Here is a 23,053-nt window from a genome sequence, read left to right on the forward strand (position 1 = left end):
TCGGTAAGGTAGGAGAGCGCGTAGTTCCGTATTCCGCCGCCGACGGCGCTGCGATCGTTTCGTCGCGGTTCGATGTGAGATGCGCAGAGAGGGTCGAGTATCGCCGATGCCTGGAGTTCGTGCTTCCCGTTTGGTTCGGTGGTAGTCATTTGGTAGTCATCTGTGTCGCCTTGGCCGTCGCGAGACGTTGATACAGAGAGTGGAAAGCTGACCGGGCGATTTCCTGGCAGTCCGAGATCGGCGCATCCTGGTAACCTCGTCGGCTGATACCTGGAAGAAATTGGTCGATTACAGTGTCGTGGCGACTGACGACTGACGTAACGTCGTCCCGACTAAAAAACACACCTTAGGTATTAAGTGTCAGATTATTCGACGCCATGTTCTCCGGTCTAACCAGCCAGGTGTCCAATTGGATGGGCAAGAAGAACGACGACGGCACGGAAACCCCTGTCGAGGAAAAGCAGCAAGCCGCCGGATCCCCAGGAGCCGAACCCGAGCTTGAGGCCGAGAAAAAGGATTCTAGGTATACATGCCGAGCTCGCACTCCTCCTGCCCTAAGGACGAACTACGAAACGAACTAAATTCAAACGATAACGATACATGACAATCGCGATAACGAGTCGCGGTTATGCACGTACGTCTTATTTTATTCCGGACATGGAAAAACTAGCACATTGACGACGACCTCCTTCGATTTGACACTCTCGTTTTTTTCTTTTTATCTAATTCCGGAACCCCAAAGCACAGAAAAAATCGTTGAACACAGTATGCGCACTGGCTACGTTATGATATAATATCGTCGTTTTATGCTTGTTATTCTAGTACGGACTATCGGATAGGGCATAATTAGCAACGTTTGACTGTCTCTGATTCATCGTGAATGAAACATTATTTAGAACGCAGTTGGGTATAAATATTGTATTGACGAATCTGCGTATAAACTTTTGTATTATCAGTCGGTAATGGCGGGTGACGTCATACCCGACGCTACATGTCAATGATAGCGATAATCGTTCGTAACAATAAACATGCATATCTCTTTCTCTCGTATTCTTCCCTTTTTTGATAGGGGAAAGTTTAGTTTGCGCATTTATTCACAATTTTAGACTCATGATTCGTGAAAAAGCCTATTTTTGACAATTAGTTTCAATGCTTTGAAAACTGCGTGAAATTTACCTAAAAAACACAGGATGTTATTCCTTCGTAAGTGGATCAGAAGTATTATTATAACGCGAATGAAAAAATAATATATTCATATCGAACGACCGCCGCCTCGTCGTCGTCGTTCTCTGGAGCACAAGTGTTTTCTCGCATTGATTATTCAGTTTTGCAAACGTTAATTTTCGCTCTCCGTTCTCTTTTTGCCCCTTTCTCGCGTTTTGTCTTTCTTCTTTTGTTCCTCCTACGAGCTCAAGTATGAACAGCCCCTGAATACGCTGACGTTACGTAAAAGATATCGATTCATTCAGAAAGCGACAGGATGAAAATTTATTGCCCATCTATCGAAGGGTGCAGTAGTTCGACCAAACAGTACAAAGCAGACAGGATAATATTTTCGTGTACCCGATCGATCGCTTGCCACATTCCAATCGATAAGTCTTTAATTGTTCGAAAAATAAGGAAATTCTATTGCACAAGCAGGAAATCTTACTACAAATGGTTCTTTAGCAAAATTATTCTCGAATAACTCTTCAGATATTACACAAAAATTGTAAAATTCTTGTTGAACTAAACTTTGTACAAAGGTTTTTCTTTTCCTCTTTGTGGATTTAAAAATCAGGCCAACGAGATTGTCTGTTCATGCAATCACTAATTCCCGATTATCCCAAGACTGAACTAATCGTTGCTCCGAAAAGTGTGGCTTCTTTAAATCGCTTGAACTGTGCCGAATCTCGGACGGAACTCGGAGTGGGGGAAGCCTGTCGGTCAGTCGTCAGCGAGCCGTCGACCGAGGCGCACCGTCCGCACCTTCTCTTGTTTCCTCTTGCCGACGTCCCTATTGATTGCGTTTGGTTTTAATTAAAATTCTAACCGAGCCGCTTTGTCCGTTTGAAATTTCCAGCCCCACGAAAGGAAGCAAGCTCGAGATGCTGGCCGGAGTGAAATCGCAGATGTCCGGTTGGCTGAGCGGAGGAATTCCGGGGCTGAGTCGCGGCGCCGGAGGCGCTGGGCAAGCGGAAGGTGAGCTTCCGGCGTCTTCCGAAACCGCGGAAAGCCAAACATCGCGGGAAAGCGTTCAGGGTTCCGCATCTGACCATGTAAAAGACGATGATGCTAGCAGGTGGGTTGCTGGGTATGTGTGTGTTCGGTGTTCTGGAATTAAAATCTAAGCTATTACGGTGCCCCGGACCAAGCAAGCAGAAGCCCCACCTTGCCGCTCAAAGTGGCGAAGAAAAATTGATAATTCAAACCGGCGAGAGCCATTTTAAGGCCCCAGTTAAGCCCGGTACTTAGAGTCTAATCTCTCTTTTGCTTTTCTTTACTCTTGGTTTTTCTCCCTTTGCACGTTTCAAAATTTAAACTTGTACGGTGAAACATTTTTTTTATCCTTGCGCCATCATAAGGAATCCAATTTACTATTTGATGGTTAGTTTTTCACCTCTTCTCATTGGTCATTGAAAGGACATCGAGCATGACCCTTTGTCTCTTTCCAATTAAGAATCCATCTGGCGCACATACGGTCCAAACAAAAAAGTATCGAAAATGAAAAGAATTTATAGAACAAAGGTTGGAAAGTTCCCAGTCGCAGTCAATCAGACTGAATTCGATTGATCCAGTACCTTTTAGACGTGGCAACTTTGAAACTCACGAATTTCAACTAGAGAATAGTCCAACCATTGATAACTTCACACAGCAGTTCGAGTTCATCAAAACTGACTGCAAAATACGATTTTGGGATTGAAAAAAGAAAGCAACAACGGAATGACATTTGTACGGTCTTTCTAAAGTCATTAGCAACTATATTTTCCTGTTGATTAGTGATCTTTTTGATAAAACTCAAGTCCATCTCAATGTCACGTCATTATCAAACCTTGATTTTCTTGCATCTTCAGCTCACTAAATAGTCCACTGAATTGTACGCCTGACGCATTCTCAAATCCTCCACAGTAAGTATTATTATTGTTATACATGATCGTTACCGTTATTCTGATGATTGTTGTCCTTGCTGTTGTTATTAATACCTTCATCTTTATTGTGAATTTCTCACTTCAGATAAAGCTTGCTTGGTCCTTTTCCGGTCTTCGGATCGGTTGTCGCGCTTGCTAGATTAGGGAAATAAAGTGATTGCGGAGACTGACGCTGTTTTTCCATTTTTGTTTTTTTTTTTTCTTCCTTTTTTTTCTCTTCCGTTCAATTTCCGTTTCGCAGTGCGACTGGTGGTGCCGACAGCGGACCTGCCAGTCTCGAGGGAACTCCAACCGACGACAAGGACGGGCAGCAGCCATTCGGCGCTGGTGAGTTTAAACGGATTCTTTCCACTTCTCGTAATTATCTTTCTCATTTAAGTATCCCTCATGTTTTCCTTCGTCCTCTTCCTTTTAATCAGACTCGTTTTCTGGTAAGCAAATCCGCGGTTCGAGTATCAAGATAGCCGGAAAAGAGCAGAGGGAGACGCCCGAGCTGATCTTAATTTACTCTGATTTACTGCAATCTCCTTAATCCCCGTAATCCGATCGCGTTTCTACTCTTCCCTCTTCCCGAAGTCTGAAACCAAAAAATAACAATTCGGTAAGTGACGAGATTTATCATATTTATTTTTCATTACCTCGCCAACTTCTCTTGAAAATTCTCGCACTTACATCCTTCCCTAATTTTTATTACACTCCCTGAAATTTGTCTAATTTCAAATTGCCGTGCGAAATTATCCTCCACGGAATAAAGTCGTTATCTATCTCATTTTTTTCCGTTTAGGGTTTTTGCACCTCTTTTACCCTGAATCTCTTTCTGCTGTTTCTCTTTCTTTCTTTCATCTGCGGAGAATCGTTTTAATGCGCCCCCACTCTTGGTCAGGATTTGGTGTTATATACACTTTTGCGGGCTTATGAAAGCCTGAATAACGGGCGTGTACCTACGTATTAAGGGTGAAATAGGACATGGGATCTGGATCTCGAAGCAAACGTCAACGCGGAATTGCCCGGTGTCTCGTTATATATTTTTCTCCGTGATTTTCTTCTCTACTCGGCAATTTTCTGCAGGCGACATTCCGCACTCCGTTATTATTACCCTCGTTCTAGTTTTCTTTTCCACCGCCGCCTTTCCATCTGATCACAAATCACACTTTCAGATTTTACATAGTGTGCAGATTCATCGAATCCGAATATTCCGAGAAATATCAGGGATCACCGTTATTGGTCAGGGAACATTTTGTCCTGAAGACTCTTTCGAGAGTTGAACATATATAACTTAGCGAGGTTGAGAAATTTATAGGCAATCGAAATAGATCTACTCTACAGCATTTTTCTTAATCGTACGGACGCTTATCCATTTTCTCAATTCGCAGTATGATATTTATTTTAGTGGATATCATTATATGTCTAGTCGGCAGTATATTTCTTCTCCAGCTATGTAAGACCCTGCGGACGCCAATCTGCCTTATTTTTTCTTATTCTTATGGCCATCGCCATCGCCATCGCCATCGGTCACGCGATGACTATTTCGTCTATGTTTGATCGTAAATTCACATCCCCGCAGCGTGTTTGAATATAACTGAGCGAAAGCCTTCACTGGCAAAAAAAGCAATCATTATCGAGAAGAAAAGTAAAAAATAAAATCGACCGAATATAATTTCTTTGTTATTATCTCCGAGCTCATCTTCATCTCGAATGTGTTGGGACGAAGAAGGAAGAAATCGACTCGGATGATCGACCTCAAAGTACACATACCGGCAGTATGTAATTTCACCACTAAATTCTACACAGTGTTATATCGGACCCGACCGCGGACTGCAGACAGAGAGGATAATCATCACGTGCGACCTATTGATTTTGGCTACTGTACAAGATGAAGGGCAGCAGCCTGGATAAATTGGCCAGACTCGCGGACGAGTTTGGCGAGCTGAGCTGATTCTTTTTTCGCATTCAGAAAACTGACAGCTTTGAAAAAACGTCTCGTTTTCGCATGCATTCGAATTAAAATGAATGCAACTTCGTGGAAAAGTTCTACCGTTAGAAAAAAAAAATGGGGGGTAAAATTCTTCGGCAGTATTTAAATTTCAGCGCAAAGCTCTCACCGAACGAATTTTGAGCGTCCATAAAACCTGGCACCGTAGGCAAAAAAAAAATAAATAAATTTAAAAAAAAATACCCGAGAGAAGCAAGTCCGTGTTCTAAGCACCTCCGTAGTTCGGATGTATTGATTTCCCTTCCACCCGACTATAATGCATCTTCAGCACATTGCATAACGGCGTCAGCTCGTTGCCGTATCCTACATACGTCGGAATTACACAATAGTGTCGTGATTTGCGTTATACGCGCAGACCTTTGTTCCTCCGATACTGTTTCTAACGTGAATTTTTTTTTCTTCGTACGAAATTCGACTTTATTCTATCTTAAGAATGCTGCCCAGCTCAAGAGGATTCCAACGATACCCCACAAGGTACCGTTCTAATTATGCGATCGTCAGATAACCGACGGACGCGCTGCGCGTTCCGGAAAACGGTCGATGATCGGCCGGTCGCTGCGCTCTCGCTGCGGATCGGTCGTGCGCCATGATAGCTTGCTCCGAAACTTTGTAACGTGATAACTCGTTATTGAGTTATTGAAATAGTACCTTGTTTGGTATCGTTGGACTCGTCTCTTTGTCTACTAAAACTTCGGCCACATCAAAAGGTGGTCAATTTTAATTAGAGTTTCACCTATTATGTACCGAAGGACGTAATTGTTTGTACGAAACTAGCGAGTACATCGATAACTAATATTAGGAAACTGAGAATTTTCGGCGTAAAGTTTCACCCTAACCATAGTTTAAAATTCTCCACATATTTCCACCTTAATTTTTGCCTTTCACTTTGTATTTTTTTTTAGTATCAACCAAAGCAATAGCCGGAGCGAAAAGCCTCGGTGGATTTCTTTACAGCGCAGTCAACAAGGCTGGAAAATCGGTGGTCGAAGCTAGTGCAAAGATCAAGAAGACAGTCGAGGAGAATGTGAGTAGAGAATTTTACCAGTTTGTTTAATTCTCGCTTCAATTGCACTCGCGATTAAAACTTTCTACATCGCTGTTCTCCGATCAACCCCCCTCCCCTTTCTCTCTGGATTCATAAAAATAACCTTGAGCAAATTTTTTTTGCATGTTTTTACCAGCTTCATTTCTTTTCTCTTTATCTGTTTGCACTCCGCGCATTTAACATTCGCACAGCTGCGTTTTTATTTGTTCTGCATGGCAGATATCGAGTACGATCGCGCCTTGTCAAATTAATCTATGTTATCAGCAGTGCATTACACTTTCTGCTTCTCTTTCTGTATCTTTTTTCTTTTTCTCTCTGTTACTCTCTTTCGTTTATCATTGTGTTTCACGTACGTACGTTCTCCGAAAGTCGGCATTATCCTCAGCCTCCATGATAATCTTTTGAGATTTACGACCTGCAGTGCCTCTCGGAAATGGAAAACTTATACGACCCCCTCAGTCACCTTAGTATATAGTATAGGATAAAAACACGACCTCGTAATCTGGTCTAAAAGCTCGTGAAGATATTATTTCATGGCACACGTGTGCATTGGCTGTTATCGAATAACAGGTACATAAATAAATCGTTAAAGTTGTATAATGTATGTACGAAAGTTGACGGCGGCATCCAAATAAAAGTTTATATAAAAAACTGCAAAATTATCGATATTTTCATTCGAAACTCGAAATATCTGTATACACAAAATTCTATGACAAAAATTCGTTTTCTCATTTTGTTGAATTATGCTGTATTTTACTTTCGATTTCAATGTAAAAAATTTGTACACAATCCACCCATAACTTCTGTAATATTTTTGTTTTCTGAAACTAGTCCAAATTTTTACATCGAATTTTTGAAAACTTTCTTTCTTCGCAAAAAGAAAATTTAGCTTAAAATTTTACAAAATTTTCAAAATATTGACCTTGATATTCTCTTCCAAATTTTTCGCGTGTTCTTTGTATCAGTGCAAAAATAAGAAGTTTCTCGTGTAACTTCCGTAGAAGAGCGCGAAACTTATCGGCTCTGCATTTTTCATGACTTTTTATTTTTCGGGGGACTTGGATGTGAGATAAACGTCGCTGCAGGCGCTTAAGGGTCTTTCAAACGTATAGTCAAGTTGAAAAGCTGTCGATTCAAAGATTTTCTGATGAATAACAACTACAATACCACCATTATTAATAACTTTAAAGAGATGACATAATTGATTTATATCTTGAATGAATCGAGTGATCGAATTTCGATGAATTAAGGCACATTTTTTTACTACGTTAATTTTATTCGAGAATGAATGCCGTATGAAAGTCGTCCGAATTTTATTTTTTTTCGTTACCAAATCATCGTATACTTCAATTGAAGCATAATTGATTCAATACTTCATCAAGAAATATCAGGTATTAAAAAAAAAAAAAAAAATCACAACAACTTCGACCTCTGAATTTGTGGAAAATTTCTTCACGAACAAAATAAGTTTTAGTTGATTGAAATAGGTTATCTGCAAGAATTATGATTCAATAACGTAATCACTTATCGAAGCAATTTATGGTGATTGTTTTAAATTTTTTATTTAGATTGAGAGGAAATTGTTTTAACTAAATTAAACGCGTTCAACTTCAGCCGTCGTGTGTAGTATTTTCGTCTCGACAACTTTTCTCCTGGATCGTACTTTCGATATATTCTTGATAATGATCGGGATTTCGTCTGAATCAAAAGTTCGAAATATATTTCGTGCCAATTACAGTGGATACCAATGAAACCACATTCCTTTGTGATGTAACAGAAACGATTGTAAACAAATTCGAGCAACACAAGCTCAGAAAAGAAATCAATGATTTGAGAAAAGGTTTTATGATTAAAACGCTCGAGGTGACAAAGTGACTCGTATTTTTTAACCAATTCTATTGTTTTTGGTTTCATTTCCTTCCCTATTCAGATCATTTGAAAATTTTCTTTGAAAACAGTTATCACGATACTATATAAGGATAGACATTTGTCAGTACGATATAACAGATCAGTCAACGATTATATCTATGCCACAAGTGTGTAAGATTTTTTGAATGTTTATCAAAAAAATTTCGGAGGTCTAGTCAGTAAGAAAAAAAAAAAAAAAAAAAGCAAAACAAAAAAAGGTTTTCGGTTCGCTAATTACGAATCTGAAATCGGAGTGAAAAAATTGACTACAGTGGAACCAATATGGCGGATAAAAATTTCAAATTTGATTGAATTCGAAGAAAAAAGTCTGTTCAGGAGTCAAATTTCGAAAGTTTAGTACGACGAATCCAATCCAATCAGCAACCCCGAAAACCCCTGCATAGCGTTTTGACCGGATTTGATGAAATTTGTAATTTTCGTCCGCCATATTGGATCCGCCATTATGAAATTAGAAATATGATTTCAGACTCGTAATCAGCGAGGCCAAAAACCACAGAATACTATCGTATTACAAAAATTGACTCGGCACAATAACGTGTGACTAAAAGGGTTAAACGTTTCATCGATAAATCATTGTCACAATAACATTGCTGGATATTTTCAAAACGCTTTTCCCTATCGTTCCTGCCTTTTCATTCATCGCGTGTAAGTACATCATGCGTATGCAAGTCGCGTCCGTGAGTGCAAAGTGGGGTTTGCAGAATGAGGGGGATGAGAGGTTCTTCTCATTGATTTCAACAAGTGGAGCGAACCGAGGCGAACCTCGTCACAGCTCGGTTTATGGCCTCGCATGCGTTCTGCAGACCTGCGTGTCTATCCTACTTGCTTGCTTGCGTACAACTGGAACCAACCGTTACGTAGGATTGAAACGGGGCGCAAACTGTACCAAAATCCTCCTCCGCTACCGTCACACCGCGTATTGATCCGCGGCGTCTCCTCCTCATCCCGCGGGCTCCTCTCTCTCCTCTCTCTCCTCTCTCTCCTCTCCTCTCCTCTTCCCCGTTCCTCCCCTTCTCACCCTCCTCACCCTCCTCCTCTTCCCTTCCGCTAACTAACGGATGATACATATGTACGTGGATTTCTCTTCCATGTTTTTCTTTTTTTCTCTTTCGCTGTCAACCCCTTTTTTACTCGCTTCTTTTTGGACTTGCCCATTCTTTATTCAATTCCGACAGGGTCAGAGAGTCGCAGACGTCGTTAAGTGTAATATGAAAATATAATGGGGGCGGGATTTTTATAAGCAAAATTCTTTAATCACGATCGACACGATTTTTTTTTTTTTTTTTTTTTCTTTATAAAAACTGGGACAACCGTGAAAAAAAATCGCGAAACTTGTACCGAGGATTTCCTTGAAGGTTTTCAACGCTTCGACCACAGATAGGCAACGCAAGTTACACATTTTACTCATGTGCTGCCATTTTAAAAAATATAAGTTCGCTCAGTCAGTCAGACGTATGTTTTCACAAGTAGGAGTACATATATCTATAAAATTTAACTTCTGTTATCTGTCTGCTGGCGCGAAGCGTTGAAAACCTTCGAGGAAATCGTCTTGTCGACATGTTTCTTCTTTTGGGGAAAAATTATTTCTCATCTCCATTTTAAGTTTATAATTCAGTTTAGTTTATAATATAAGATTTATTCATTATTGTAACAAAGACCTGTTACGTATCAAGTTCAATTATTAAACAGACTTGTTACAAATCTCGAAAATGACTGTAAATTATCGAGGAAACAATACCGAAGGATTGAATGAACAGCTTTTAATACAATGGCGGGGTAATTAACTGACGTTATTATCTTATTATTCCCCGATCGAGTCTGCTCGCGTGTAGCTTCACCCCGTTCGTATTCTGATTAATGTTATCTACGATTCCATTTTATCACCCGGATGCGAAAGCAACATCAAAATATTCGCATTGTTGTTTCCATTTGTCTGTTTTCATATTCGTTGTTTCTATCAGATTATCGCCGCTGCAGCATATTATGAAATTTTTATGAAATTTAACGAAAAACATCTAATTTACAATTTACATGTCGGTAATAACCCCGCAGTATTGGAAAATGTCCTTATGACGTCAGAGCCTGGTTGTCGGCGCCATTTTATCACCGCATAACCTAAGTTTTCAACTTTAATGGAGGCAAATCGGAATTCTTGGGGTTCCAAATCACTCTTGTCACATGTATTAATTAAACTTAATTAATAATGTACCTGTTCTACCATCCACAGGCGAAAAAATACTGTAAATGGCCAACTGTCAGCTTAATTACATTAGTTTGATTTTTCGCCACCAGATGGCGCATTGCAAAGTGACAATCGCGATAGAAATTGCAGGCCAACCGTTGTGTTTGAAAGAAAGAAAATATTACAGTTGAACCAATTATCACGGAGAATTTGCGGAATGTTGTGGAAAATTGACTTCGATAAAAGTAGAATGTCTCTGTTTTATTCAGCTCATGATTTTTCATATTGCACATCGTTACGTGTAAATGCTCAAAAAGAAAATCATGATCGAATGAAAAGAGAACAATTTTTTTTAGATTCACTGAACTTGAAGAATTTTATTATTCATTATCTAAAGTACTTGTGGCAACAATTTATCACAAACTATTCTTCTAGTGCATGCAATGTTGTATAAGGCGTAATAAGCTTTTCTTCACGCATGATATTTTCATTACACATGTATATACATATATTCCTACCCTAATTCTTACATGTCTATCAAACGATGTTCAGGTCAGCAATCAGGTAATCAATGCATTTAGATAATGAAACGGATATTTATTTTAAAAGCAGTAAATAAGAAAAAAAAAAAAATATATATATATATGAAATATTTTTGACGAAATCAACAAAACAAGAAAAACTTTGTCAATGGACGCGGAAACGTTTGACGATATTTTTTCTTGACTTTGTGAAATTTCGAAACGATAAAATTTTGAAAAGCATTCTTCAGTAATACCTACACATCACACGATAATACACAACATCGCTAATTATTTACCACGATCAGTAATAATTGTAAGTTAGTGCGGTTGGTTTCTTTTTTTTTTTTTTAATCAACAGAGAGTATAATCAGCTAATTCTTCTTTCCAATCCTTTTTAAACCGGATGCAAACATAGATCGAAGCCACCCTGCACATCGATCGAACTTTGTTGGATTTGAAAAATAATTCGAGGGTTGTTTACCCTCCGAAAAGGTCCGAGAGGCTCGCGGCACGCAACTTCCGGAACTATAGCCAGAATTCCTAACGCGTTTTAAGAGTATTTTTATGACGCCCTGATCGCCGGCTGTACGAGGCATCGAAAATAAGTCGACGGTATCGAAAAGCGTTTTCGCAATTCGAGGGGTTGGCAAACCTCCCTCAGCGTCTCCCCCCTCCGCCTCTCATCTCCTCTCTGCTCTTCTACGATTCCAGACTTAACTAGAATTCGAGGGGCTAGAGGGCAGAGGAAAGGAGAGAGAGAAAGAAAGAGAGAGGAGAGCTGAAGTAGGGACGGATACCGGTGACGTCACGGCCAACTGGGTCAGGTGCACTTCTGACCTACATTTCCGGTCTTTGGCTTTTCGGAAACAATTAACGTCGTGAATATACACATTTGAGCATTTTTTCCCCTTCTTTTTCTACCCTTCGTTGCAATCGATCGTCAACTGAATTATATCAATAATTAATGAATATTTATCAGAAGAACCGATAAACCGGACTTGGTTTTATTTTATTACAGATTTTTATTATTACTACTGTATAATAATAGTCTTCTTTACCCCCCTCAAGTGGCTTTATATACGCTGATTTTGTAATTGTTAATTAAGGTTGTAATGTTTTTTTTATTATACCTGTATAAACACCGCGGGATGATTACTCAACAAGCGTTTAATTCACAGCAGCTCATTGTAACAATGTATTTTTAGATCATACTCGAGGAAAACGTGAGGCAGGTGAGAAAAGCCAATTTCGTAAGGGAAATATTTTTTAATTTAAGAGAGGCGGACGGTCAGGAAGGAAGTAAATATAAAATGAGGGGAGCGTTTAAAAAATACAAAAATTTAAAAATCCGTCTCTTAGATTCGTACGTATACCTAAGGAAAGTTTTTAATGAGAAGGTAAAAATTTTCTGCCGCTTCTTTTCTTATTTTCTTTAAAGAAAATTATATCACACGTTAATTACCGGAAACAAAAACTTTCGGCGAACCAAGATCGGGAGAAAGTTCGGGGGAGGAGGGAGAAAAGATGGACGGGAATTGAAGACCGAGCTAGACGGTTCGGGGATCGTTGTTTTTTGCTGTTTTTTTTTCTCACCCGGTTCGAGGGTTGAAATCAAAGAATGGGGAAATTACAGGGGGCCAAATCGTAGATGATGGGCAATCCTGGCGTCTGACAATCAAAGTCTCTTCACGAAACCCCGAGTCTTTTCACAGTCAAACTGTCCGATCAATACACCCCTTTTACCTGGTTTAGCAAGTCAGGGGCTCTTGCATAACTCTTCGCGGCGAGAGAAACGGAAACTTATCATTTCGCGCTAGAAATCGAGGTCTAATATGAAAAAAAAAAGAACAATTTCTTTACCGAATCTGATATTAATAATTTAATTTATCACATACTGATTTTGATTAATTTTCTGTTTTTTTTTTTTTGCACATGGTTTTAAACTATTCGTTATACGAAAAATCACTATTATTATGTATGTCTGCATTGTATATATGTGACTCGTATGTTGGTATCGGAAAAATAACCATAAATATTTTTATGCTCTATCACTAACTCGTGTAAAACTCTGTGCTCTGAAAATCGATACGATGGGTGTGCATGATACTTATTACCAGTATATAACGCTGTATACGTACATACATACATACATGTATATAATTCTACGCACGATTTTAATGCCCATAATTCATACAAGGGACTATTCATATTTTTCATTAAGAATATTTTCACACCGTGATGTAGGTGATACGTTTTCTACTGAACCAGAAAATAAAACCCAGGAACGTATATATTTCAATATCTGAATTCAAGAGAAACACTCAAAAGAATAGTTTTTCAATCAATCTGATTCTAAATTCCTATTAGAAAGCCGTCGCTTATTGAGAGTTAAAAAAATTTAAACTGTAAGAAAAAAAAATGGAAAAAATTTAAAACACACACACACACACTCAACACATCAAATGACACGAGCAGAATAGACACAGATCAACGAAACATTCGAAATATTGATTTTTATCTTCATTATTCGCTTTTAAGATTTGCTATATAATATATATATACGTAAAAACAGGTTGCATAAGAACTTCCCGTATAAATTTATGTCCTAGTAACAAATTAGCCTGGTTTTCAAATTCATTGATCCTCTTCCCACAGAGTCTCCTCGGCGAGTTCAACAAGGAGCAGGACGCCTTCATCGCCAGTAAGCAGGGTGAAAAAGGAGAGGCTGTTGCGCCCTGGGTGGGAGCGCCAAACGAGGAAGCTCTTCGCGAGGAGTGCTTAGCCCTATCAACTGTGAGCGCATATTTCGCATTTTTTTATCACCACCCTACCGGGTCTTTATTTCGACTTTCACCGCTGTTTATTGTGCCTCTTGATACGATTGAATTATTTGTCGTAGTTTAATTCTGTGGGTAAAAAACAACCTTTGTATTCGTCTTTTGTATCCGGAATTCGTCCAGTCGGAATGTACATTTGAAATTGTAATTTTGAGATACGAAAATTTTCTCTCTTCAGTCGTTAGGAGGGAGAGAGGCATCGGTAATCGAAATTCGGAATTTCTATCAGATTCTGAAATAGCTTCAGCCGCCATTTTGAATTCATAGGTGAATTTATTCTTGTCAAGTATTTCGAGCATTTTCAACTTTTTACTGGAAAATAATCGTAACTAAACTTGTAGGAAATTCGATTCTCTACAACTTTGGTCCTGACAATTTTTTTTCTACGATCGATATTTTCCGACTTAAACTATAAATTCAAAATGGTGGTTCGATTTTCAGGATTTAGACTACCAGTGACACCCCCTCCCCCCAACGATTCGACAAAGAAAATTGTGGTTTATAAAAATTTCAATTTCAGATGTCTTTGTCTTTGCACATTTCGACTGGGCTGGGGAAGCTGGTCTTCGTTCGACCTTGTCTCATTAAAATTAACTCCCAGTTCACCGTCTTCCAGGGGCCAAAACGGTCCCTGAGTCTCACGCTCTCTAGTCGCGGATCAATAATTGGGAAGAAACGCTCGGTGATCTTTAAGTCGCGACGAACTAGCCCCGAAGCCCCGGAGGCAGCGGGCTTCCTTAAAAATTCATGCACCGCTTATCCTCCCCTGATTCATCTCGAAAGAATTTTTTATTGCCCGACAAATGGCACCGACCCGCCTACCTAATTTCAGTTTTTCCTTTCTCTTTTTCTTTTTGTCACCGTTCTCGCTCGGCCACGCCGTACATCCTCTTTAAAACTTAGTATCGTGCGTTTTTTTTCCTCCCTCGACGACGAAGGGAATTGATTTTTAGTCCACTTTTTCTACAACATTATTCGGAAAATTTTACTTTTGTCGCTTGTTAATGACAAATCTGGGGATTTTCGCACTGTGAAAAATAATTTCAATACGAAAAATGACCCACTTTTGAATTTGATTAAAAAATACTACATAAATTTTGCGATATTAGATTCAATTTTTTTTTTTTTTTTTTGTCTCTCAATACCCTCAAAGTAGCAAGAATATTTTTTTTACTTTATACACGTAGAATATTTGTTATAAATTATCAAATTTCAAAAACTTCCATGAATTTTTTACGACATTTTCTGGACCTAACGGTTTTGGAGTTACCATTTTACTGGAAATTCTTACATTGTAGATACCTTTACTAATAGCGAAATATTTCTATTTTCTTGTTTATTTCTTACTGTGACGATATTTGAACTATTTGGAAATTTGACTGAATTTTCGAGAGATTGTGCGAAATCCGTGAAATAATTTGATAAAAAAGCAGGTTAACGGTTTTCGAACACACCAACTGATCAACTATCCGGCTGAAAGTGCAATTTTGTTTAGTGCTGTGCGATTAATCGAATAATTAAGTTTTCGATTAATCGATTATTCGGAAAAACGATTAACCGAAATCGTCGCGTGATCGATTAATCAGAAAAACAATTAATCGAAAACTCGATTAAACGATTGATCAATTAGTCGAAAAAACGATTGATCGATTAAACGCGCAGAACTAATTATACCGAAAGCAACAAAAACTGTGTTTCGATAAATATTTAAATATCCACTCTTCAAATTTTTCGTCAACCTTTAGACTGCCGGGATTTAATGAAGTCCAATCCCCCTAAAAAGTCCCCAAATAGTGTACCTATATCCTAAATATAACCTATACAAAGTTCTGATCACGTGTAGAGCCTATATTTAGGCTTTCCAGCGGTTAACGGTAGAGAAAAATTCAAAAGTTGTAGATTTGCATAAGACCTGGATTTGCGTTTCGTGAGGTCGCTGATAACGAATCTGGAATCAGGAATTTCCGAAATTCGAGATGGTGGATCCAACGTGGCTGACCAAAATGCAAAAAGTCACCATACGCAACCATATTGGATCCACCGTGATGAATTTTGAAATTTCGAGCTCAGATTCGTGATCAGTGACCTCAAAAACCCTCGAATACCGAGTTTCATCCAAGTCGAGTGACTTTTCGGACTCTGGTCCACCGTTTTGAATTTCGAAATTTCGAGTTCAGATTCGTAATCAGTGACCTCAAAAACCCCTGAGTACAGAGTTTTTATAGATTGCTCCACAGTGCCTATATTTAGATTTTCCGTCGGCTTAAAGGTTAAATTCTCAACACGTTTCCAAGTTATTTCAAATTCAGGAAACACATTTTGTGCCTAAAAAAAGGTCCAATCAAAGTCGTAAATAAAATCGACAATCCAGCAGATAATTGGAATTCCATTTGTTCCTCAATTATAGTTTCCATGAAATAACGATTCATAGGAATAAAAGTGCATCCTTGCTACGATTCAACAAAAAATACCAATTCCTTAAAACCCAGCGTACGTATTTCCGAATGATATCGATTTGTAACCGTTATTGCAGGACCGACGTAATTTCGTCAGAGCTCCACCACCGGGTGTCGAATTTGTCTGGGATTTCGAGGCTGCTCAGCCAGTGGCGCAAGCCACCCTTGCGTTAGATCCGAACTTGGAAACAATGAGGTTCGAGCTGGTGCCTAAAGTGTGAGTATCGTGAATTGTTATGATGACCAACGCCTGCAGGCCAGGCGGCCATTTTTTCCCTAGATGAGATTGAAAATATACGAAAATCGTTGATGGAAGGGTCGCAGTATCGAATTTTCTATGACGCGCAAGATCATAGTCATAGAAATTCTAAATATAGAAAGCCGGAAAATAAAATTCACAAAGTGGATAAAAATATAGCTATATTCAAAACAGAATATTTGGAGTTCTAGAGAAACAACCCCTGTTCTTCCATTCTTTCATTCTCTCATTTTTACACTCAGGTGTTCTCACACCACATAATCATCAGAATTTTGACGATTCTATATTTTGACTATCTATTCTGTACCAGTTAACGTCATGATTTTTTATATATTTTCACCGCTAGATTTAAAAATTTTCTAAAATAGCTTTTCATTTGTTTGGTCGATACACGCGATACGAAGACCCTTTCATTTTATAATCCTTCTAAATTTTCTCTCCTAAACCAATGTTTCCCACAAATTTTTTTTTTAACCACACCTTGCTCTCGTCGTTACGGAAGCATTTCTGACATTTGTTATCCCTCCTGTTAATATTTATATACCGCTAAACATCTCACGAGGGTTTAACAGAATTTCGGCAATCAATCACTATTTCACGCTCTTTTTTGCCACGCTAGGCGCATGCATTCATTCATTCATTCATTCATTCATTCATTCATTCGCTGCCTTTATCCCTGTGAAATTCCCAATTCACCGAATAGTGATATGAATGTATTATTATTATTATTGTTGTTGTTGTTGTTGTTGTTATTATTATTATACATTGTATGTATTTTCAATGGCAGGATATCGGAGGAGAACTTCTGGCGTAATTATTTCTACCGAGTATCACTGTTGCGCCAGAGTCACGAACTCAACGCAATGGCTAGTCAAACGGAAAGCAATCAGAACCTTATATCGGCAGGCAGCATCGATCATACTCAAGGTAATTAGTATGCACATTATTATTCCTAGATATCGTATTTTTTCAACCAATTGTTCACTCGTTATATTTATTATACCTTTCGGTGTATCCACGTTCGCACTTCACAGTCACCTTCTGTAGATACACCTTCGTCTCTTTGGGACTATACAATTATAGCAACAGACTTGAATTGCTTGAAATTTGGTGTTGAAAAATACATATCGTAGTATGCGTCCTACATTGATGCACATCTGGGCAATTAGTCATTTGAAATTGCTTGCTTTTGCACTGCGTGTCGGTTATTCATTTCGGCGTGAAATTGCACACTTTTGTAGCAACAGAGAAGCAATTTATTTTCACATTAACACCTGTGCAAATTCAACACGGCGATCCTTTTAATTTTACGAAGTTACAAATTTTCTCTGGATATTATTATTATTTCTTCATTTTTATACACACACAAACGTCATATCAAAATTAATTACCGTCGCTACATTATTTTTCCTCTTTTTTTTTTCATATCTTCTTTCCACGCGAATAGATTATTTTTAAATACACTTTCAGAGTTTGCGACAGACACAGAGACACACACGTGATGTGGCTAGAAAGTAAAAGCGAAAGAAAAGAGGAAATGTAAAAAGGCGATGGGGAAATGAAAGGGGAAAAAAAAAGAAGGAAAGTAGCTATGGAGAAGGAAAAAAGAGTAGAAAAAAGAAAGAACATGTAAAAAAAAAAAACGAAACCGAGTACGCCTGCCCTTTTATCCTTAAGTGATGTAGAAACCACAGGTGGCTCGCGTTCGAGGATTTCATAAAATAGGAGAAGAAAAAATCTCTTTTACCCTCTAGCTACACACGAGCTGTGAAGTTATCTTGATATAACCACCAGCTGTCTCTCAATCTGTCCGCACATCAACGTGTCGGAAACATTCTCTACGTACTCAACTAAATTACACTGTAGGAAAATGGATTACCTTTTTTTTTTACACACACCATTGAAACTCGAGTGACGTGTAGAAAATTTTTCAACAGATGTACAGTAGCGCGTATTGCGTGTATTTTAAATTATTTCAAACTTTTGTGATTTAGTTATTTTGATTTTTGATTCGCGTAATCTTCACACTTGATATCTAACTTTATTGCAAATAAATAATTGATATTTCAAAAGTTTGACGGGTCTGGGAACATCAGAAAGTGACTTCGAAAGTACGTAACAAGTGTAGTTCGATCCTAAACTTGTTGCACAACTCCTATATTTGATACGTTTTTCTTTTTTTTTTTTTCCTTGGCTGAAAATTTGGTTGGCTTGACTCGACTCTCGGCTGTTCCAATGCTGTGTAAATTCATGGTATAAAAATTGGACGAGGGCGAGGAATCGACTCAAGAGACTAGATGTTTTTAAAGCTTGTATAACTTGGAAAAAAATTGAACTGGAACAGTCGATTGCTGAGTGTATCAGTCGCTGCCTGGTATATGGAATGAGCGGAAAGTTAAAAAGAAGCAAAATAATATGTAGCCTTGTCAAGCAGTTGCTACTCCTTAGTTAGCCATTAGTGTTGTCTTGAGATTAGATGACCAGGTGAAGAAGCCTGAGGACCGAACAGCACCGGAGCCAACTAGCGAGGACCAGGAATCTTCGACAGTCGATTCGCCAGGTCATGAATTTGTATCAGACACAATGAGGGCTTCTGATATGGATATTCAGGAGGTTAGAGAGGGGATGAAGAAACTGGGAATGCAGCCACCCGAAGGTTAGTAAAACCGAATCTTGCAGAACAGTCGAAGAGCAAAGACACAATTTTCTCCCTGCGAAGAAGATCACAATGGTTTGGTGCAGTGGTATAAAACAATCGAATTGCGAACAATGCATGCTGCCAATTCGTTCATCTATCGTCATATTCCTTCGGTGTGCATAACGAATGCTTTTATATTGCATGTCTGTCCGCCCTGCGTAAATTTTCATCTTTTACTATAATCATTGTCATCGAAATTCTTCTCTGTGTATAATCATCACCTCGTTATTTCTATTTAGATTCGTTGATGCGTAGAGTAGAATGAAATTTCTTATTGCACTGTAGATTTTATATTTGACTATCCTCGTCTCTCTTTATTAGCAACGATTTTCATCACTGATTATCATGTTCACTGTACTGTGTCTCACACCGTGGAAATTTCATTTCAAATTCAAAATATCCCAATTATGAGTATCAATTTTCAAACTATCGCATTAATACTAAACCAATAGATCGATTGCTTCATAGATTTGGCGTTTGTCGCGAACTATTGATAATTCGATACGAAATTTTCCACGTAATGTGAGTTTTTTTTTTTTTTTTTTTTTGTTAAATGATCAATCATTGAATGGATCAATTAAAAAAAAAAAAAAAAAAAAAAAAAAAAAAAAAAAAAAAAAAAAAAAAAAAAAAAAAAAAAATTGAATAGAAAAAGAAAAGAAAGGTATGACAAATCTAAAGATATTGTTTTCATTCTATTTTGTCAACAGCCTAAGAAGAGGAGTGTTAACCAGTATATACCCATTACTCAAGCCACACGACCTGACAAATTGGTCATAGAAATGAATATTTTACCTACTATATGAAATTTTTATTTCTTTAGTTGCGCGTTTTTATCTCGTTTTTTTTTTTTTTTTTATCACTTCTTTTCTTAGTTTCTACTTCTTTCTTCATGTGATCATCATTGTCCTGGTTTACAGTGTCCCTCGTTTCTTTTCCCTTAACCGTTCACCGTTTGTATAGAGTATACAATTATTTATTTATCGTATCACGTCGCTCCTCTATTTCTTTTCTTTCTTTTTTCCTTTCTTTCTTTTTGCATGTATTTCTCATTTAAATACTTATATTATAACATTATTGCCGGAATCGACGGTGTTACATACATAGTAGTATTACGACAACCATACGTGTATAATGAATCTTAATGAATATATCTAAATATACGTATGTGTATAAAATATACATACTTAATGGTCAGGTGAAGATGCGGTATTATAAAAGCAAGTCCTAAAGTACCTATCTTGCGGTTTGTCGGGAACGTATATTGTACAATATACAATATACTTATACATACTATACCGTACAGTATAGTTAATGAATAACGCAAGATACTTATACGATAAAGAATTATACGATTCAAGTATTACCATTAATAACAAATAATAATAATAATAATCATAACAACAACAACAACAACAACAATACGAGTAACGATAATATTATTATTAATAACAATGACAACAATAATAACATTGATAATGATAATATTATTAGTAATAGTTCTAATAATCGATTGATTGATTAATATTGAAAGTTTAGAGAAAGTTAGTTGGAAAGGAGAGAATTAAACCGTTAGATATAAACCGTTAATTATAGTCGATTATTAATTGATTAATTAATTAATCAGCTAGTTAGTTAATTAATTGATTTACCAATTTACTTTAACAAATAATCGAGACACGAGAAAAAGAATACAAGATGAAGATAATATATTTCACTATCTGTCTGTCTGCCAGACTCTGTCTGTCTGTCTGTCTGTCTGTCTGTTTGTCTGTTTGTCTGTTTGTCTGTCTGTTTCTCCATCTGTCTGTGTCTTCGTTGAAAAACCTCATTGTATGTACATATACATACATATATGAGATATGTATATACATCTATACGTGTTCTCTTTTTCTCTCCATACTCTCTGTGTTATATAAGATTGTAATTTGATGAAGAAAGAAGAAAAAGAAAAAAAAAAACAAAACAAAAACAAAAATAAATAAATTAATGAATAACAAAAAATGTCAACGATAAAAAAATAATTACAAAAAGATGAAAATCTTTCAAAGTTGTAAATCTGACGTAACGAGGAAATTAAACATAGAATGGAAAATCGTGAAAAAAATTAAATAAAATATAATAAATGTAACGATGAAGTAACGATGATAAATAAAATTAAAAGAAAAAACAAATAAATGAATAAAACTCGAATAGCTATACATAAATATGTGTACACGTGTATAGGGTACATAAATCAAATTCGTTGAATGACAATACGTGTTTAAAATAATAATTAATATCACGACTTGGGATATATGTATATGAAGTTCGGTTGGTATCGGAAGGTATTCTTTCAATTTGTCGTTTCCTACTTTTTTTTTTCTCCTTGGTCGAGATACCGCAAAAGGCTAACAGCACGATTGAAGTACACAGGCATCTCATTGAAGATTGAAACAATGTATATTTGACAGGATAACAATAAAGTGCTTCCGCACTTTATTCTAGTATACAAATGAATACGTATAATTTACGGCTACACCTCAGATACACTAGACGTGGAATTAATACAGATATGGACAGCCTAACTTGAGAAACCTGATTCTTAATGAATATTATTACCCTGTTATGCTTTTATGATGAATATATATTTATTGACACGTATAAATACCCTATATTATACATATACGCAATGTTAGGAATGTTACGCACTAGTGCATGGGAGGGGGATACAGTACATTAAAATAAACATTGATTATTCATTGATTCGTGACAAACATTATTCAATAAGTTAATGCAAAACTGTAAATTAACCGTATGTTTTGACAATGAATAATTACTATCTCTGTTTGGGGTCGGTTTTAATAATCAGTTTTAAGCATAATTGAGGAAACAAACTCAAGAACGAGTACTGACGATGAATATCGGCCTCAATATCCATTCTTCATAAATGGTCGTCGATTAGAAATTTCTCAACGAGATTAGCATCGCTTCAACCTTGCGATACATCGGACTCGATTTGGAAATGTAACAATTTCACCAGTCGTCAAACTGGGAAGTGAAACTCATTATAATGCATCTATCACTCGTCAGATCACTTATACTTAATCTGCTTTCATACACATTACAAACTCTTTCATGCTTTTGTCCACACTTTGTATTTTGCATCTAATGATCAAACATGATGTCATTAAAAGCAATCGATCACGAAACTGCAAAATACAAAATGCTTCATTGCTTTTCTGATTTTCATGAGTTTCTTTTTTTTTTTTTTTTTGTTATTATTCATTGTCTGTTGGTTTTATTTCTTTTTTTTTTTTCATTTAGATTTCTTTGATTTTGTTTTTGTGTGTTTAATTTTTAATTCTGTGCCTGATATTATTGAGTCGAAAGATCAAAGCATTGCGGAAGAGAACCCGGAAATAAAGAAAGATAAAAAAAAAAAAAAAAAAAAAATCTTTGGAATCAAATACAATCAAAAAAATTCACCCAATGACCGGGGAATCTGCTAAAATCTACACGCTGCTTGTTGTGTGACTCTCTGCAGAAGAAGAATGGGAACGAGAATTGGAAGCGAGACTTCGAGACTTCGAGGTCGTTCCTGGACCGGAGAAAACAGCGACGACTGGAGGAACTGGATCTTCGAAAGACGGTACATTGGGGAAGGATGACTGGGAGGAACAAATCGACAAGTTGCTCGACGAAGAGGATGATCTCAAGTGAACTGCCTAGTCATCGACGAGGATCTCTGCTAGTAATTGACCTCGATGCTTCTTCACTTACCTTATTATTCTTTCATTCATTCATACGCAATAAATAAGATCGAGTGGTTAAAAAAATCAACTGAGAAAAGAAAGTGAAAGAAAGGAATGGAAGAAAGTAACGAACTACAGTGTTTCATACTTGTTTCACAAGTTAGGGTTCAGCTACAAGGTACTGCAATTCATCGCAGTATAAGAAACGATGATGCGTGCACGACAAAAGTGCTCGATTTCTTGTAACGGTGCTTTGCTTAAGGGCTGT

General features: G+C 37.4%; 1 protein-coding gene across 6 annotated transcripts; it reads left to right on the top strand.

The window, feature by feature from the left end:
- The first annotated feature begins 81 nt into the window (after positions 1 to 81).
- Positions 82 to 22,869, top strand: LOC124411323 (synapse-associated protein of 47 kDa). Of its 6 annotated transcripts, none has more exons than XM_046890406.1 (10): positions 82 to 523; positions 2,063 to 2,293; positions 3,370 to 3,455; positions 6,024 to 6,145; positions 10,830 to 10,841; positions 13,457 to 13,594; positions 16,172 to 16,311; positions 17,141 to 17,280; positions 18,830 to 19,009; positions 19,762 to 19,888. In XM_046890406.1, the coding sequence occupies exons 1-10, from the start codon at positions 378 to 380 to the stop codon at positions 19,764 to 19,766; spliced, it is 1,200 nt and encodes a 399-aa protein (XP_046746362.1). In that variant the 5' UTR covers positions 82 to 377; the 3' UTR covers positions 19,767 to 19,888. The 6 variants fall into 6 exon arrangements, with proteins under 6 accessions (XP_046746362.1, XP_046746363.1, XP_046746357.1 ...); XM_046890401.1 differs by lacking the exon at positions 19,762 to 19,888 and adding an exon at positions 22,578 to 22,869 and having other exon boundaries at positions 84 to 523; XM_046890404.1 differs by lacking the exon at positions 19,762 to 19,888 and adding an exon at positions 22,578 to 22,869 and having other exon boundaries at positions 84 to 523; positions 2,063 to 2,281.
- The last annotated feature ends 184 nt before the right edge of the window (positions 22,870 to 23,053 follow it).

Source organism: Diprion similis, chromosome 10 (genome assembly GCF_021155765.1).
Source record: "Diprion similis isolate iyDipSimi1 chromosome 10, iyDipSimi1.1, whole genome shotgun sequence".
Lineage (NCBI taxonomy): Eukaryota > Metazoa > Arthropoda > Insecta > Hymenoptera > Diprionidae > Diprion > Diprion similis.